Source organism: Antedon bifida, chromosome 5 (assembly GCF_963402885.1).
Source record: "Antedon bifida chromosome 5, ecAntBifi1.1, whole genome shotgun sequence".
NCBI classification, from domain to species: domain Eukaryota; kingdom Metazoa; phylum Echinodermata; class Crinoidea; order Comatulida; family Antedonidae; genus Antedon; species Antedon bifida.
Genome location: NC_136230.1, coordinates 7,165,161 through 7,183,862, shown reverse-complemented (window position 1 = coordinate 7,183,862; position 18,702 = coordinate 7,165,161). Strand labels below are relative to the sequence as shown.

General features: G+C 35.9%; 1 protein-coding gene across 3 annotated transcripts in view; it reads right to left on the bottom strand.

Annotated features, from left to right (window-relative positions):
• LOC144842926 (uncharacterized) overlaps positions 1-18,299 on the bottom strand; it is a 42,474-nt gene extending 24,175 nt beyond the window's left edge. Inside the window, exons 1-2 of one of the 3 annotated variants that reach the window (XM_078699529.1) lie at positions 18,137-18,299; positions 5,894-6,020 (exon numbers count right to left, since the gene is read on the bottom strand). In XM_078699529.1, the coding sequence (XP_078555655.1) occupies positions 5,894-5,952 (59 nt within the window). In that variant the 5' untranslated portion in view covers positions 5,953-6,020; positions 18,137-18,299. Of the gene's footprint in view, positions 1-83; positions 388-437; positions 551-5,893; positions 6,021-18,136 lie in introns of those variants that run through there. The other 2 variants (XM_078699531.1, XM_078699530.1) reach the window with 2 other exon arrangements.
• Positions 18,300-18,702: the final 403 nt, after the last annotated feature.

Sequence of the window (18,702 nt, the reverse complement as noted above, 5' to 3'; positions counted from 1 at the left end):
AGAAACACAATCGAGACATAACTATTATTTCAAGTCATGCAAATTGCACATGGCTCCGGTATTTAGTGAACATTTAAACCAACCACATGGTTCAATCACTACACACACTAACACAGTTTATCGATAATCGATAGAAAAAACAATTCGGTGGACATCGACAATAACTCGGGCATTCTCTCGATGTACAAAGAACTTTATACTCGTTTGAAACGGAGGAAAATCTACTGAAACATACCAGTATTAATTTTCTACGCGAACTGACCTAAAAAATCCACGACGTAGCCAATCAGGCGTTTAAGACGGATCAATAGATTTGGCAAACAAAAGGTGTTACACGATTTCAAACAAGTCGGCCATATTATTTCTAAATTATCGAAATGTGCCGTTCTCATAACAAAAAAAACCCCGTTAAATATCAATATACATCTGTTTTATACCTAGCCGTGTAAGTTTTCGAGGCGGTCCCTGATTACGGCGCTCCGGAACACATCAAAGGTTGATACTAAATACTAATCCGGCCCAGCAATATAGCTAGTAGTTTGTAATAGCCGTTCTAACAATCGTCTGCCAGAGCATCAAAAGATATTACGCTATTAACTAAATCGCGCTCCAATTGCAGAACACATTATCAAAACGCAGACGACGCTCACTTTCTCACTGCCGATTGGTCAACATTATTATTTTTTTCATTCAATTGGCAAAAACAACGCAAATTGTATAAATAATAATTTAATTAATCACGGTAAGGTCTGTGCAGTACAATTAGGCCTAAGTGATATTAATTTCGATTTGATGCAAAAATAAATTGATTATGGCGAATGTTGTGTTAGATTGACAACAACTTAAAAATAGTAAAATTGCTTGGTAAAGAGTTTCTATTTGTAAATTATTGTTCTGATTTTTCTTAGTATTTTGGTAAACTTAACGATTTTGTATGTATTATAAAAATGAAATTGAAACAGTATTGTTTCTTCAAGATTTTACCTTTGTCTTGTTTGTTTGTATACAGTATTATTTTCCACGCGCTGCGTAGGCCTACTTTAGTTAGATAGGCACGGCCTATACATACTATATACCGTACATTAGGCCTATTCGATTAAAGCAGCTTTGAACATTAATAATTATCATATTCATAAACCAGTCTGCGTAATAATGTTTCTATGCGTTGAATCAGTCGAGTTTATTAATTAGGCAGGCCTACTAATTATTACGGTACCGTACGGTGAGTGAGAGAGAGCAGCGCTTCTTCCAGTGAACATCGTATGTTTTTGCAGATGGTACGGTACCAAGCGTACAGTTGACGATCCATTTATTGTCTATCTCCTTTACACAATCAATATGGCGATAAGGACCACGATATAATTATACTAATGTTGGATAAATTCACAGTTTTATTGCACATACAGATAGCCTATATTGATATTGATATTTTTATCTGGTAGACGATATCTTATCCATAAAAACCACTTGGCCTTGCGTGTACCATTATGTGGTGTTGGGTATAAAACTACCGACGTTGCAATGTCTCTATATCTGGTTGTAACGTAGACTGTGCAAAATGGCTTCCTGAGCGTTCAGGACTAAGCCGGAACGGGCTCACCATGAATGGATGTATGGCCCGTTCAGACTCGGTGATTTACCCGGTTAAGTTGGTTTGACTCACCAAATTAGCGATAACTGTGCCCATAAAATAAACTAAGCCTGAACGGGCTTATTTATAATAGACATGTTTTTCTCAGCAACGTAGACGGATCGTAACAAGATTGTTTATAACGTCACGTGATAGAGAAAATGCTTCGTGTTGCTCTTGATGCTGCTAAAATTGCGAGTCAATAGAAATAATGTAGGCCTACTACACTAACTATAGAGATGAAAGGCGTGGAGAAATTATATGACGGCACCATCCTATAAGATTATAATGTACGTTATCATATAGGTGCCCTGTTACATAATCTGAATAATTCCTTCGTGGTCTGCTTAACGCTATAATAATAGCATAGGTTACAGTACTCTACAATATAAGTTATCGTCGGTGCGCCCACCACCGTACCTCAATGGAGCCTGATTCTTCCCAAATCATATTTAGAATTAGATAGATAGTTTCCATGGGACGTTCTGTTATTGAATTCTAAAAATAAATCTACAAGGCTAAAATGGCATTAATTATGGAGGAATTAGGTTTAATTCTTCGATGAATTGAGAGATAGGATTCAATACGAAAATTGGCTATAGAATGATTAAATAATTACCGTGGCGCCGTTAAACCAAAATAGTCGCTTCACACCACGCGGTTTTGTTTTGTCTGAAGATACGAAGTATAAGGTGAGAAAAATAAGCCAGGTCGCACCTTTTGTGGTTGTTATGCTTCACAGATATTAATATAACAATTGAAATGTACTGTATGATAATATCTTTAATGGTGTAGAAACTAAAGCTCTGTCTACACTATTACATTTGTGTGACAAAAAACGTGATGTGCCCATAATATGGCCATAATGATGTCATACCAGTACCATTTGGGCACACACACATGTTTTTTGTCAAACTAGTTTGATAGTGTAGCTTTAGGTAAATCAAATTCCATGTGTACATATTACGAAACAGGTAAAATAAAACAAAATAAATAGCTGAAATAATTTAAATGTTGTAAAAAAACTCAACAAACCAAGCGAAACAGACTGTTGTAATTATTGCATGCAGTTAGTTAGCAGGCCTGAACATTACGTAACAATATTCAGAATTACGAACAGGCGTAAACATTTTGACGCCGAAATAGGCAAACAATAACATCTGCTTTGGAAAAAGTAGTATTTTATATAAAAACAAAAAGTCTACATAATATCGGTAACTTGGAGACAGGAAATTACATACATCAAATCATGTAAATTATAGGCTTATCTGTCGAAGACATTATACACACGTCACGTCGATCGCATGATATATTTCTCCCACGTTTTATTCTCGACAAACAAATACTGTGCCCACAGTGGCCAAATCTGCAGGCATAATTATGCTATCTATCAAAAGTTTAACCCATATAGCATTCAATGCATAGGCATAATATTTTCGGAAGATCTTAAGCATAATTTTGATTAGCGATTTTTTATGCCGACTTTACAAAATATATCTTATTTCTAGCATTATAAAAAATAATTATTTTCGGTCAAATCTTAGGCCTACCACGATAAGAAATTAACTAAAACATATAGTAGTATACCATTATAGCATACTATTACTTCATATTTTACAGTATATTTGCTTCCATAGTACGATGGTTTTTCCACGTTATCTGACGTCACGTGCATTCATAAATACAGGCCTATTTATATGAGCGTCTATTTTTTTGGAACTATTAATTTTCAGACAATTAGGTTATCTTGTAGGTTTTGTTGGTTTGCCCAGGCTTAATATTTGCTAGTAAATTTCGAGCACGTATAAAATTTGATAAAATATTTTTATTGCAACTTTTGAATTTGTTGTGGAGTTGTGGCTTGGTGGTTATGATGCTTGGCTACCACTCCAAGGGTCCTGGGTTCAAGTCCCGTCACATGTCAGGATTTCTAAGGACAACATTACAACTCCACTCCTTTGTTTATGTAGAGAATCTTGTGTATGTTTGTCTTGTGAACCTCTGATGGTCCCTAATGATCAGCAATTACCCTCATTAAATATGGTAAAAAAAAAATGTAAAAAAAATTATACAGCACGTGAACGAACGGTAACTTTAAATTTCTAAAAAAAAGGGTTTGTTCCTTGCGATTTATGGTTGTTATTTTGTCTCTTGTTAGGCTAAATTAAATAATTAATTGTAAAATGTTTATCTCTGCCTTACTTTTGTTAATTATTTTGACGATTACGTCATTCTTCGTCATACTCAATCGACTGACTGAACATATAACGATATACATTACTCAAATATGTACCGTGTTGTCCAACGAGTAAAGTGTTTACAATACCTTATACAACAAACGAGAAATAGACAGTGACCAAAAACTATTAACATATGGAGGCCTCTATGAAGACGTACGGTAATTATTGCAACCAGTGCATCCGCACGGTTACCGGATGAATTAATGTTCACAAATATAATTATAACAGTACGGTAATAGATGTGTAAATAGCACTTTGGTCATTAATGCGCTTACAAAGTGATTTCCATGAGAGAGATAGCAATCAATAAATAAAGAAAAGTTACGTTTCATAAGCAGGCTAATTTATTCAATGACATCCCTCGACAAAAACATCTTGCAATAAACACATACGGTGCTATTTCAACACATATCCGTGCGTATCCGACATAGGCCTAGCTAATATTATTAGCGTTATATGCCTATAAATAAACTAATAATAAGTATATTAGAGCGTTTGTATATACGGTATAGTATATACAAGTATACATATAGGCCTATGTGTATTTGTTCGATTCAAAAACCATGGCTTGTATCTTTCCTCTATTATATGTTATATAGCTATGATATTTATTGTTGTAGCGTACGTTATTTTCAATAGTAAAAATACAATAGCCCATTATACTGTTTTTTCCAGGCTCAAATGTTCCTATTTCATTGACATTGTGGCATCGAACTTTATGCCTTTATTAAACATAGTATTATGATTATATAATATTAAATTAGTCTGAATTAATATCTGTACTTCCTCATACAACGACCAAGCCAAAGCACTCTATATATGATATGATTTAAACATTTATACTGCCGCTTAAAAGTTTAAAATGTCATGTCTCCCAGATATTTTCTCCGAACGACGTATATATCATAAGCCTTAGTTATACACCATGTTTTCAATCGGATAATTCTCAGTAGACGTTCTCCTTATTTTAGATTGTTTTCAAATTAATTTCTCATTTTCTTATCCAAAATGTCCAAAAATCATGTTTGCCAATGTACATTAGTGAAAACACTGCACATAGTGGCTACATGATTTAAAATAAGACAACTTAAAAACGTCGTTTTTATTTTACAGTCGTCTCAATTGGTGATTTAGAAGCTATAATTACAGCCTCTTGAAATCGAATTGTACCAACTAGTAGGATAATTAAATTCTACTTGAGGAGATGAGCGAGGCTACGTCTTTAACCGTGTGGCACCATTTTAAACCATGATATTTGTTGTTCTTTTTTAGGCTTCGAAAACAACGAGCTCAGATTACGGGCGTTTGATGCCGCTGTTATACAGATATACATGGAGGAATTAAAGTTCCCCAAGTCTGTAGTTTAATTGTCTTTTTTTATGTTAGTCCACCAGTCGGCGTTTCGATTTTCGTCTGAAATCTACATGAGCCAAGTAATATACGTATGAAACGCCATATGTGCCAAAATATTTATCTTTTTAGTAATATTAGGTAAAAAAGAAACCTAGACTAAGATATTTATTTATTTTATTTCAACAATATATAAGCCTATTGTGCTCTGTTTCGCGGTACTGTATCTTGTACAGTATAAATGGCAAATTCTTTGATACAGTGGCGCATGTGAATCACATGTGAAGCTGTATCACAACCATATACAGGCACCACATGCGATACACGTGAATGTTTCTATGTGAAGATACTCCGAGATCGGTTTACAGTTTAAAATTCAGCCATTGACTTAATTTTTTATACACAAACAGAAATAAAGACCTACGGACATACATATATCACATAACAGCCACTATGTCATAGGTCAATTATGAATTAATGTTTCTAGTTCCGCGGTGTGACGTCCATCCAACACATCGTGGGAAATTTCATCAAATAATTCCCGGGGACAAGGACATCGAGGCGGCGTCTTCTAGCGCATGAATCATTCTAATAATAACATGCCTATAGAAAAACCCGTATAAAATTAAAATGTACGTCGCGTATTAAAAAAACAAACACAGGCTAGGCCTACCTTTGAATGTGTTTTGTCGTCGACGAGGAGGAGGAATCGCTGCCGGTTAAACGCAGCATAACACGTACTGTTACAGTAAACCACTTCAGCACCTGATGTTTGTTCACTTAATTAGGCCTACCTGTACCTGCAACAACAAAATATTTATTAATGAATTATAGTATAATATTATGTTCGTGGTTTCCTGTGGTTAGATAAAGAATACTTTAGACTATAGGTCATTATGTAATTTATAAGCCAATCATAATGTTATAATTTTTTAGGGAATATTTTATTCTCTTCTGAATCCCCTAATTTGCAAGTTGAGTATAAATAGTAAAATGTTGTAGATATTGATTGAATTGATGAGAAGAAAGAATAACATCACAGTAGAAAGACGTATAGAGTAAGAGATAAAAAGGCCTCTAGTCTGATAGGAAGTTGTATTGTACAGTACAATAATACTGTGCTACAAGAAATAAAAGTTGTTATCGTTGAACATACTTCTGTTGTATGTGGAATCATTTAGCACAGTCTGTGTATACCATGGAGAACTTATTTCTCCATGGTGTATACATTATCATGGAATAATACGCCTAACAACGCATACGCTTGGACAACACCCTAACTAATCATCACTTCACTATATCACTACAAATATACGGATATTTATGTGAATGATTCAATTATTTTTCAATGAACAGGAAATAAATAAATAAATGTGGTTTCATATAGTCAGCTATAAATCAACAGTTCCCACAAAGGAAAACAATTAAAAATATTGTATTATAATAAATTAATTGTTATGGTATTGACTATTGTTTAAGCCTAATGGTCGAGCGGCGGTTAGGACAAGGGCACTATAAACCAACACCGGTATAATTTAAGGCACCCTTCGACCATATTTCCGAGGTTGTCGTGTTCTCGTATAAAGACGACAAACAGGTAGGCCTAATTCCAGTGTACAAATCTGGCTCTTGTGCACACTCTTTCGAAAAGAATAAGGGGTTGACTCCGGAGTTTTAGTCCCTGTTGTTCAACTGCAGCGTTGGGCTAACAACAAAACCACAACAGAGACGAAAAACTACTCAAATGGCCTTTATTATATATTTATTGAGAGCTTTCCCCATTCCCCCTCCCCCCGGGGGTAATTATATGCTTAAGTGTATTGACCATAAAAGTATGTGTTCGAAGAAAAAAGTACCGTACCACATTGAACATTACCGTAACACAATCTCTTCTTTTTATTTTTAGTCTCTACGGCTCACTATGTCGGTCGGTTGGTCGATCGGTAAACACTACTCAAATTTGAGCACGCGACTGCAGCCATGTACTGTATATGGCCTTGTTAAAAGAATGTGAACGCTTACATTGGAATAAAAATATTATAATTTTTTTCGGAAGTACGACAAAATATGATCAAGGCTGACCTAATCCACGCTAGGCCTAGAATTAATTAGTCCGACTCGCCGACAAGTACGCTTCTAGCCTGCTTGAATCGCCATACAGTTACCCCGTTTTGTATTTAAAAATTAGTTAAAAACAACTACTCTATATGAATGTTTTCATGAGACACAGGGTACCTAAAGCGTGACCATGACAATTAATTGTAGGCCTTCCTATATCGGCCTATTCGTGTGCTCTCGCCCATATCAATTATTTTGAATTACAACGAGCCATGTTCGTATAATGTGCAGTATTAAATAATATATTGCCATACAAAATTAATATATCACTACGTAGGCCTATACAGAAGTCTATATTAAAAAATGAATGGATGACATCATACAATATATTGAATAGTTAACATTTCCCACAATAAAATAACGAAATACTATACGAATAACTATAATACGTTTATCAATGTCAGTTAGACAAACGACATAACCTTTGTGGTACAAAATATCTATATTAGAAATCACACCATAAAGATTCTCTGTATAATGTTAAGGTTACGCTTTGGCATGATACAGGTGTCGCATATTATACGTAATGTAACACTACTGTATCACATACTTTGCATATGATACTGTGCATAAACAATAAAATCATGGAAATGTGTCAAAACACGAATCATACATGCATTAGGGATGGCTACTGGTAGTCTATAGATATACTTCGAAAACAAGACATACTTTCTATCTCTAAAAACCATAGGCACATGATATACGAAGAACATGAATACATTCTCGGCACGTTTTTTATACGGCAGATTGTATGCAAATCGCATTAATGAAGAAATGTGTTGAATCCATGGAGGTGGTCCGCGTCATCAACCCGTTATCAGCCACGTACATCGGGACGACGAGTTTACCATCATACTTTCCATGTGGCGATTTTCGACTGATTGACGTCGTATCTGATGAAACGATAATATGCTAATTTCGTTAAATATCACACCTCCTAGCCTCTAGCCTAATTCAAGGCCGTGGCTAAGGGCGTACTAATAACCCGTTGCTTCAAACCATTGTAATATAAAGCTATTGTTTAAAAAGCTATATTTGTAATACATGTTTTTAGCACAGTTTCGGACATCGGAATGTGAGGTTCTTTTTATTCCTAGAATACAGAAATGTATCACTCGTTTTTTCGTTGTAAATTTGTCAGGCATTTAGATAGACATGTAGGCCTACTACGCATCAACGTGTATAACGTTATTTTCGGGCTATCATAATATTATCTCTGTACGCACTCTGCAATGTCTGAATTGGGTAATTTTTCGGAAATTCAATTGGAAGCCCTGGATGACATTCGTGACGTGTGAAAGAGTGATTTCGGGCATTTATAAAGAAGCCATGACGGACGCGTACTGTATCGTGTGAATAGATTAATTTATAGAAGCCATACGAGTAGGCCTACCATCTGAATAGAATAATTTTCGGGCATAGCACATTTTCAACAGTCACTTCACATGCGTCGGCAGAATGACGGTGACGTAACAAGCCATCAATCATGATAGGAAAAACCGCATTCATTCATGTAGTACTTTACAACATTAGCATAGACTCTGAAGAACAAACTGGTTGCCTAAAACATCGCAATGTAGTAATTAACAGCCCGTGCGTTCACCGCTCCAATGCGAGAACAGCGGACGACTCATCTAAAATGATGAAATCGATCGATCGAAACGTTGAATTATATTGTCTTCTTCTCAGTCTTACCATGGTCTTACGTGTCTTTATTATATTTGAAGCACATTGCTCTCTTTGCAGAACATGTTTCTTATTTAATGTAAATAATTGTATTGAATTGAAGGAAAAGTACTATTCTACAACTCTATAAACAAACATATAAATACAGCAGAACCCCTTGGAACCCATTCAGGAGAAACATGTATTAAGGAGACACATTCACGTGAAACAAACAAAGGGGAAATATATGCTTGGCACACGTCAGTAAACCTCTATTCTGGGACACGTTTCAAGTTGGGGAAACTGTGTTGGGCGCCAGAGGTGTCCCCAATAGGGGTTCTTGGTAATTGAAAGTTTAGTTCGTAAGCTAGGGGTCTGTTACGGGGTCTGTCTGCAATAACAATATTTTTAAAAACGCCTTCACTAAAAGCGCTATCGATCTCTAAGCCAAAAACCAAGTGGTTCCGCCCCTTTCCCCCTTTTTTAAAATTTTTTTATTAATATTCAGTCCATCGCCACTGCTACCAACTCTACTCTAGAGGCTGATACACCATTTCACACGCTACGGATATTAAGGACATGCGTATGAATCAGATTGCGTCTGATTATAGTCAGCAACTCTATCGTATAATTTCCTGGGTAAACCGAAACAGATGGACAAACGATGTGAATTGATCCCTGCAAATCGAATATAGATTGAATTCAAGTAAATCCCTGTCTACACTATCAAACTTTATGCGTTTATTCGAGGGCGGGGGCGTTTATTCAAAACGATGTTCTATGGGGGACCTTTATTCCAGGGAGGCGTTTATCAAAGCGGGGCATAAATACGGTAATTCAAATTCATACTAGGCCTCTATATTGTTGTAATTTTTACCGAGGTTAAACGGTAACCATCGTGGCGCTGAAAAAGAAATGGAACAATACGGCACAAAAGACACATAAAAATATATAATTCATCGATAAAATGGAGGAACAAAGACAAAATACCAAGTATCAATATGTTAAAATACATTTCCATTGAAAGTGCTGGTGGTGCGTTTCTATGTATTATGCTATAAATCCTAGCCCATAATATGATACATTATGCATGGTGGATGAAAATATGCCTTCTTTCGGTACTGCAGTACATCGCGGTCGATAAAGTGAACATTCTACGCTAAGTGCCGTATCTCATCAATAAATGTAAATATACCGGTCTCGAAACACCGATGCTATCCGTAAAAATACTAAAGTAACATTTATAAGTACAAGAACTTTACTGCGTATACCCAGTAGGCTTTAAGTTATATCGTAATCAAAGAAATAGTTCCCACATAGGACGCAATGGGTGCGTAGACCTTTTACGTGCAACGCAAGTCATTTGACCAATAATATTTTACCAATCATTCGTTACGCGCGCGTACGTCCTTATTTTTCGTCCAGTGGAAAGCAAGTGATAGTAGATACTGCAGCGTAATATCATAGTTTATATACGCTATACTAAATGATGCCGTCTAATGCAATGCATTACGAGCATACTTAAAATTATTCAATTCGAAAAGATAGCCTATTATATAAAAGCATAACAAACGATAGACCGTACCCTGATATGAGATATTGAACGACATTGGCGACAGTTACACTTGCAATGCCATGCTAACGTCACGAATGAGCTCTATTTGAGAACATCAAACCCGACAAGACGATCTAATGGGACGGAACGAAAAAAACAACGAGAAGGATGTAAACAATTCATAGGGCCTAATTCGCGTATCCAAATAGCATTTTTTAAAGAAATTATATAATGGGAAATCTATTTATAAACACGGAAGTAAATCATAAGATACAACTGCATGCAATTTTCCGATTTACATTCCTAGTTTTGTTTTCATAGAAAATACACTAAAGCGAAAACTGTATTCAGATCGCTTTTTAATTATCAACTTTAGGTATTGGATATCCGCCAAAATAGAAAATCACAGGACAACGGGTTTCTTAATAATGTTGTGGAGCACGATCCGCTCAAGACATGCTCGGTTCAACGCTTGTGACGACAAGCACGCGTGCAAAACGTCTCATAGGCATTTAACGTAGCTATAATATTACGAAATCAGAGGTATTCTCACTTAGGCCTATGTCACGCATGCAAAACGTCGCCCTATAGATGCTAAATTAAACGTCTATGACACCACCACGAGACACATCCCATACGTAGAAAAACCCGTCTAACATTAGCGTTTAACGACATGTCATTAGGTGCGTATATTCTGTGTGGTGTCACATATATCTCCACACTTCTCTTTACTCCACATGCAGTACATCTTATCAAGGGCACTGATTGGTTGAATGTCTATTTCACCCATTGACCTAAATCACTAATGCCCTTTTTATCAGTACCCTAGCATCCACAACAACTGCTACGTTGAATCAATGCGTTTGTGCCCGTTCGGTTGTCTACAGCTTCCACCGTCTGTCTACTTGTTTCTTCCACAATGGTAGTGTGTGTCCTGCTTTCCTAATTTAGGAGGATCTCCTCCACCACTAATAAACGCCAGATACCAAACAAGAAACCATCATTGCGTCATATGACGTGACATCACATTACGTCACTGATACGGTACCACGTCCAACAATTTTCAACAATAGCAACCCTAATCAATTCAAAATGACCCTGACCATCACAGTGTATTGAATTAAAACAAGTATGCATTCAACCAATAAAGGAAGCTAAAATGAACACCAAAACATCGTTTATAAAAATATATTCTTAAACCAAATACATTTGCAGATTTCATTTTACAGAAATCCATTCCAGAAGTGTCGTGTTCTTTTAAGGAGTTAGTTCAGCCTGGCTGGTCTTCTTGGCTTCCACTAGAACAGTTGGCCTTTCTTCACCATTGATGATTCCACACATCTACCTGTACCTTCCAATTTCTACGTGTTCTTTCAAACATGCTGAATAACAGAGGCTGTACTATAAGATCTTCTGTGGTGTGAGGCCTAGCCCTGGTGGTTAGTAGGCGAGGTTAGTAGGCGACAGTGAAAACGGTGTATATCAGTGCAGGGAAGAGTTAAATTACAATTTAGTTCCCTGATCAGTGTCAGAGACAATCAAGGGTTCCATAAAACAGTGTCACGAGACAACTGCGTGCGTTCTACTGCCAGGGTCTTCTCTGAGTCTACTAATGTATATCAAACACATCCAATACAGTATATTAATGCTAAGCCCATCCCCATGCCAGTAAATACGTACCTAAATACAGTCAGCCATGAGTAGCCACGCCGTCGACAACGGTAGTAGTTTATACGGGATAGTATAGTACTACACCAGACCTAGTTTATGTGTCACAGGTCAGGCTGTGTGCGATTCCCAGGAAGGAGGTCTCACGTCTCCACCTTCTTATCGCCACAAAAACCTCCAAATACGGATAAAGATTAACCCCGGCGAACATACAAATCAAATGGTTTTCCCAGTGCTATACCCGGACTAACAAGGGTCTCTCTCGATTACTGGATACCCCCGGTTAAAAGTAGAGACATTTTTGGTTGAAAAAACGAGCAGACACATGTAAAGCTCTATCTACACTATCAAACTTTGTGTGACAACAAAATGTGATGTGTCCATATATGGACATGATGATGTCATCACTACCATATTTGGGCATATCACTATCATATTTGGGCACATCGCACTGTTTTTGTCAAAATAGTTTGATAGTGTAGACAGAGCTTAATATAATGAAGAATTTTCGAGTTACAGATAAGGAAGAAAGAATGAAACACAAGATATCAATTTGGTAAAAGATCATATTATTCAAAACGTGTATGGGGAATCACGAACTATAGCAAAACAAACTGAGCTAACAAAATATAAAACCAAAAACAACCATGGACATACTGTAATAATACACCATTACCGTACAAACATGCAAGAATAGCAATTATAAAACAAGATGGTCACGTTTTGGTGTAAAAGTACACACGCATTGTCGATAAGGGTAAGGACGCGCATGAGCAGTCACGAACCATTGTAAAACTCGATAAGAAACAAAGTAAAACCCTAATTTATGGAATAATACTGTTAAACAATCACAATATACAAACACGAAAGAACTGTAATAAGAAAGAAAATGGTACTTTGTGCGTAAATTTATCATAATTTTAAAGCTTGGTTCCCACTGGGACGCAACGCAAGGACATATACTTAACGCAGTTGATTTGACCAATCACAAGTGATGGATTATTCGAACAGTGGCTTGTCATTGGTCACCTCGCTTGCGTTGCGCGTGCGTCCTATAATGAGAACCACGCTTTAAGAAGACATGTGTATGGTTAACAGTACGCATGACATGTCACGTACACCATCATACGTACTTCCGGTAGCCTACTTAATCGTGGTAAAGAGGACGTACGTGCAAAACAAGTACTCCGACCATGGAGAGTTATTACATTAATTCTATAGCTCCAGGCTTTGACCACCGATTACAAGCCAAGTGTTACGTTTTAGTATTTAAAGGCAACACCAATGGTGCAGCAGTGAATAGAGAGCAAAGTATTATTTAACGTTATCCCGCAATATCCTGATATTGTGTTTTCTTTGTTTGGGGGAGGTGGGGAGGGGGGATGGTGTTTGCAATGACGTGGCAAACATTAATGACGAGGCCATGTGATTGCGGTTTCCCGGTTTCATTGGTTATATTGACAGCATTCTATCCCACCGAACCCGATATACCATACAACGCCATTAATAATTATACAAACTTAACACGCTTTCATAAGATTAAACTAAATTCTACATTCAAGTAAAGAACGTCTTTTGGGAAGTAATATAACAATAATACATTTAAGTAATGCAACCGATACATTTATACAATTATTGATTAATATTGATTTAACCAAATTATGAGCAATGCAAATACGACAATATTGTATAGTACTATATAGGTCAGCTATAAAATATGGCACATTTCCCTATAAAACAGAATTATTAAGGCGGAAATAAAGGGATAATTGCTAACGAATTACTGGCAACAACGAAGAAGACGTCGACTCGACTCGGTAACCAAGCGTCATTAATCTTCAGACTATAAACAGCAAAGTAAATTAGGTGTTCTAAAACGAAAATTACAGTGAATAATAATAGCAGTAACAAACAATCAACAATTTGTACACAAACCGTCGCCAATTACTGTCTAATTTTCATATAATAAATTGTCTGGCATATGCCTTAGTAAACAACAACTTCACAATAGAGAATTAATTGAACGCTATGTTAATATTTATCCAATCATACATCAAAGTCTCTCTAATGGTGATGTGTCTAGGAGTTACGAGGACTTAGGATGATGTGTTTAGTTTGCGTGCCACAGTGCCATGATTGCGAGTTCATGGGGAGCGGTTATGCTGGTTGTTGCGAATTGTTAAACGTTAGCTTTGGTGCTTAGAGATTGTTACGTGTTTAGGGCGTCTATGATTGCTGCTGGTACTTAGACATGCTTAGACGTGTCGTGGCGACATGTGTGAGATGTGTTGGTACTTAAGAAATTGTATAAACGTGTTCAGTGGCGACATGTTTTAGCGCTTTTTGATAATGTTTAGACGTGTCGTGGCGACATGTATAGGCCTATGTGATGTTCTGGTGCTTATTGTTTAAACATGTTCAACGGCGTCCATGTTTGCAGTTTTGGTGCTTAGAAATTGCTTCCTATTGAATATTTAAATGTGACATGTAATGTTGTCACCACGTATTCTTTTTTTAAAGCTCTGTCTACACTATCAAACCATGCCATAATCAAACTAGTTTGACAAAAATAGTGTGATGTGTCCAAATATGGTGGTGATATGACGTAATCGTGTCCATATAGGCCTATATGAGCACATCACATTGTTTGTCACATAAAGTTTGATAGTGTAGACAGAGCTTTAAAAAAGGAATAATATCATAATGCAGCATACGCGCGCCTTCAATTATAATTTTCTAAATTGGGTTAGGTCTACAGTGGTAAAAAAAAAAGAAGACCGATACAGAAGCGGGAAAATTCTCCCACCAGAAGACATAATACAGGTATCCAATCATGAACTCTTCAATATTTTATCATAACTATTATTTATTTCTTTAATTACCGTTATGTATTCAAAATACTTTAACCATTCATTCGGCGAATAAACCATTAATTAAAACTGTTTGTCTGACGTACGTATATTCAGTGACGTGATTTTCAATAATTTGCCTCATTTGAAGTTATTTATATTTCTAGGATTATGAACCAAATAATACTAGTCTAAATATACTTCTATCGGTTCAGGTAACATGAAAAATATACACATTAAATATCGGTTCGGTGACTATGGAATAATATTTATACAAGTGATAATTTCCACTATACAAATATACCTAAAGTAGGCGTATTTGAATGTAGTGCAATGAATAAAAAGTGTGTGCGTCGAATATGATTATAAAGAACAATGTAAATTGTAATTATTGAATGTTCTTGAATTTTTATTATATAAAGTCAGCATTACACATAAACCGAATTGAAAAAAAAGTATGTAATACTGTATAATTTTCCCAAGAAATAATATAAAAGTGATCTTTCCAGTTCATTGGTTAATTTCGTATCACGTGTCACGCATCAGTTTTGCCTCCAACAATTTCACGCGCTTAAATTGTTGTGCAGCGCGGTAGGCTTAAAACTAACATACAGAGTGCGCCGAGTATAACTGCTCTGATCCCGCGGGCGATAGCCTCTCGCGGCCAACATCATAATGTTTACATGGCCTAGCCTTCGACATTCGATTCAAGATGGAAGCGTCTGATTAATTGAATAAAATTTACTCTAGGGCAGTAGGTGTGTTAAAAATAAATAATAAATGTTTAGCTTCGTTTTTGAATTAAACTCCAACAAATAAAACGAATCTGAGATTATTGTCTGGGCGAAACGAAATAAAATGGTTGTTAACAGTCCACACAAGTTTGGATCTCTCCAAGGCGGACTTTTGGATCTTTACCAACTTGACAAATTATTTATGTTGGCATTTATCGGTGGGTAAAATGTACGCAATAATTTTAAAATAAGCATATATATCTATTATTCGTCTAGATAACCTAACACTGGAAAACCGATACCGTACATTCGGAAGATGTAATGCAGTACGTGCAACCAGTTAGTCTACCACAATTGGATTGAAAAAGTTAAAAATATAGACACGAAATTATTCGAATATAAAATTAAACATACCTATTTTTATATTAGGCCTACGGGTTCAGTCTGTTAACAGGCATGAAGCCGTAGTTGAGCGTTGAAGTAAAGGCCTATAAAAGATGGAACGTGGGCTACGACATCATATCATACAAAAATCCTCATGAAACAAAATGTGTAGGCCCCTATAGGCCTATAATGTAATATAGTACTATAATAGCAGTATAGTGTTTATAATCACCATAAAACTAAAGTCTTTACTATATTCTAACCTTATGTACTTGTCGCCTCACTACATGATTTTGTTTACGCCTACAAGGTAGAATTTAATATATGATTTCTTTTAAACACACCATAATCGAAATCAACACGTTGTTGAAGCTGAGGACAGGTATTCTTCTAGTCACGTGCGCCAATTGCTGTTGTTACAAAAAGCAACAGTAAGCAGTTTGAAACCGAAATCCCGCCCCCCCCCCCCCTCCCAACACAAACACACACACAAATAAGAACATTCTAACAGTATCATCGTTCATAAAGAAATTTCATTGGAGTAGTTCGGTACGGTGGTAAATATTATTTCAGTTTTTCTCCAATGTTCTGTTTTTTAAGGAGGAGGTATTTTACTTGACCGAAACGAATTACTTCGCTTCCGACTGGCTAAATGGCTGGTGTTCAATTTGTATTTCAAGATGTATTGTCCTACGAAACATGAAAACGAATAGGCCTAAATACAAATTTGAAATATATATATAATAAACATAATAAACAGTCAAATTCAACAAGCAACTCTTTGAATTCCAGACCATGGAGGAATTAAACGAAACCATGGAGCTATAAAAATTAGCTATTATTAGCTAATTTTTATAGCTCCATGACGAAACTAATTAAACCAATTATTCCATGTTCAGACAAAGGTCTTCCGGTTGACAATTTTAATTACAGTTGTTTCAGGCTAGTATTTTTTTTTCGATCCGATGTTTGGTCTGAATTAATATTACTGGTATGTGCCATTCAAATGGCCTATTGAACAAACTTTCCTCGAGAGATTTTTTAGAAAGAATTAAGGCAGACTTTCGATGTTGGGAATGTCTAGGACTAAATCCACAATTTACGGGCTTGAGGAGAAACTGTAACATTATTGGATCAGGGAAGAGTAAAATTATGTAATTTCATTCTCTTCTCTGATTGGATGGAATGGCCTCTCTGGTATGAAGTTACCAATTACAATTCAATACTCCTCCTCGAAAGTATAAAAAAGACGTACAGATGATAATGTAATATTTCAGATTGGCTTTTTGAAAATAATGACGTAATTAGATATTGTAAACATGAACAATCTTTATCAGGTCATATGCAGTTATAATGATAATTGTATTTGTTCACTCTTGAAATACAGGAACACAATGGAGCTACATTTCATATTACGATACAAACTATAGCATACAACAATATCAATTAAATTTCACACAGAGAAATATTGAAAAATCTCGAGATTGTATAAATAGCTGAAACAAAATGTACGGCAGAAGTACCAAAAGCTTGAATAAATAGCAGAATACAATTGAAACAAATATACGGCAGCAGTACCATCAGCACAAAAACAACCGGATGTTATTTTGTATTTAAACAGTGCATGTGTTAATTGAATTACAAAACTCCATTGTGTTTTGTGGCCGGGCATTTAGTAAGCCTAAATTCGCTTAATAATGGCGATTTTGGATTAAACTGTACAGTTTATGCAGGGGCTGGTTTTGATGTTTGTAGCTTGATATGTACAGCCTATTCATACAAAATGTTACATTAAAGCATTGTATAAACATAACAGTATCTATAAAACATAAGGTCAGATCTAGCCCCCAATGAAAAAAAAAAACCCTGGTCGACAGCGGACCACCTCAACAGTTCCGATACTTTATGAGTATAGCAACAATCAACAAAAAGACAAAACTTACTTTTATGCCCTGTAAAACATTGTTTCGACGAAGCGTTCAGATGATGGCCAAATAAAAGCTTCGAATGATAACCTTTTCGGTTGAACAATTGGACAATCACTCAGCCAGTTAAACTAGTACATTGACTAGCAAACAGTTAATATGAATCTAAAACGAAAACGACTCTCGTTAATCGCATAAACACTGTTTATTTCTGCGCCGCCGAACCACGAGGTAGCAATGACTACCATATGAAGGGATCGTCTCATAAGTTCCGATAAACATAGAAATCGAAAATATTTAATTCAACACACCACTCCACCGTATAATAGTACAGTACTTTATTGAGTTTGAACGGAAATGTGTGCGAGCGACAAAAGAAATTGTCACCGCAGAAATAATTAAATTAGGGTTTATTATATATGAGGCATTAACTAGCTGAATTGTATTTTCAAGAAGGGTAAATATTTAACCTTATTATGTTGAATAACGCTCCATAAATATAAGCAGACTTTGTATGGGCGTCATCGCAGTACCGTATACTCCGTGTCACGGTTTTAATATAATAACACAATTTAAATTTAAAA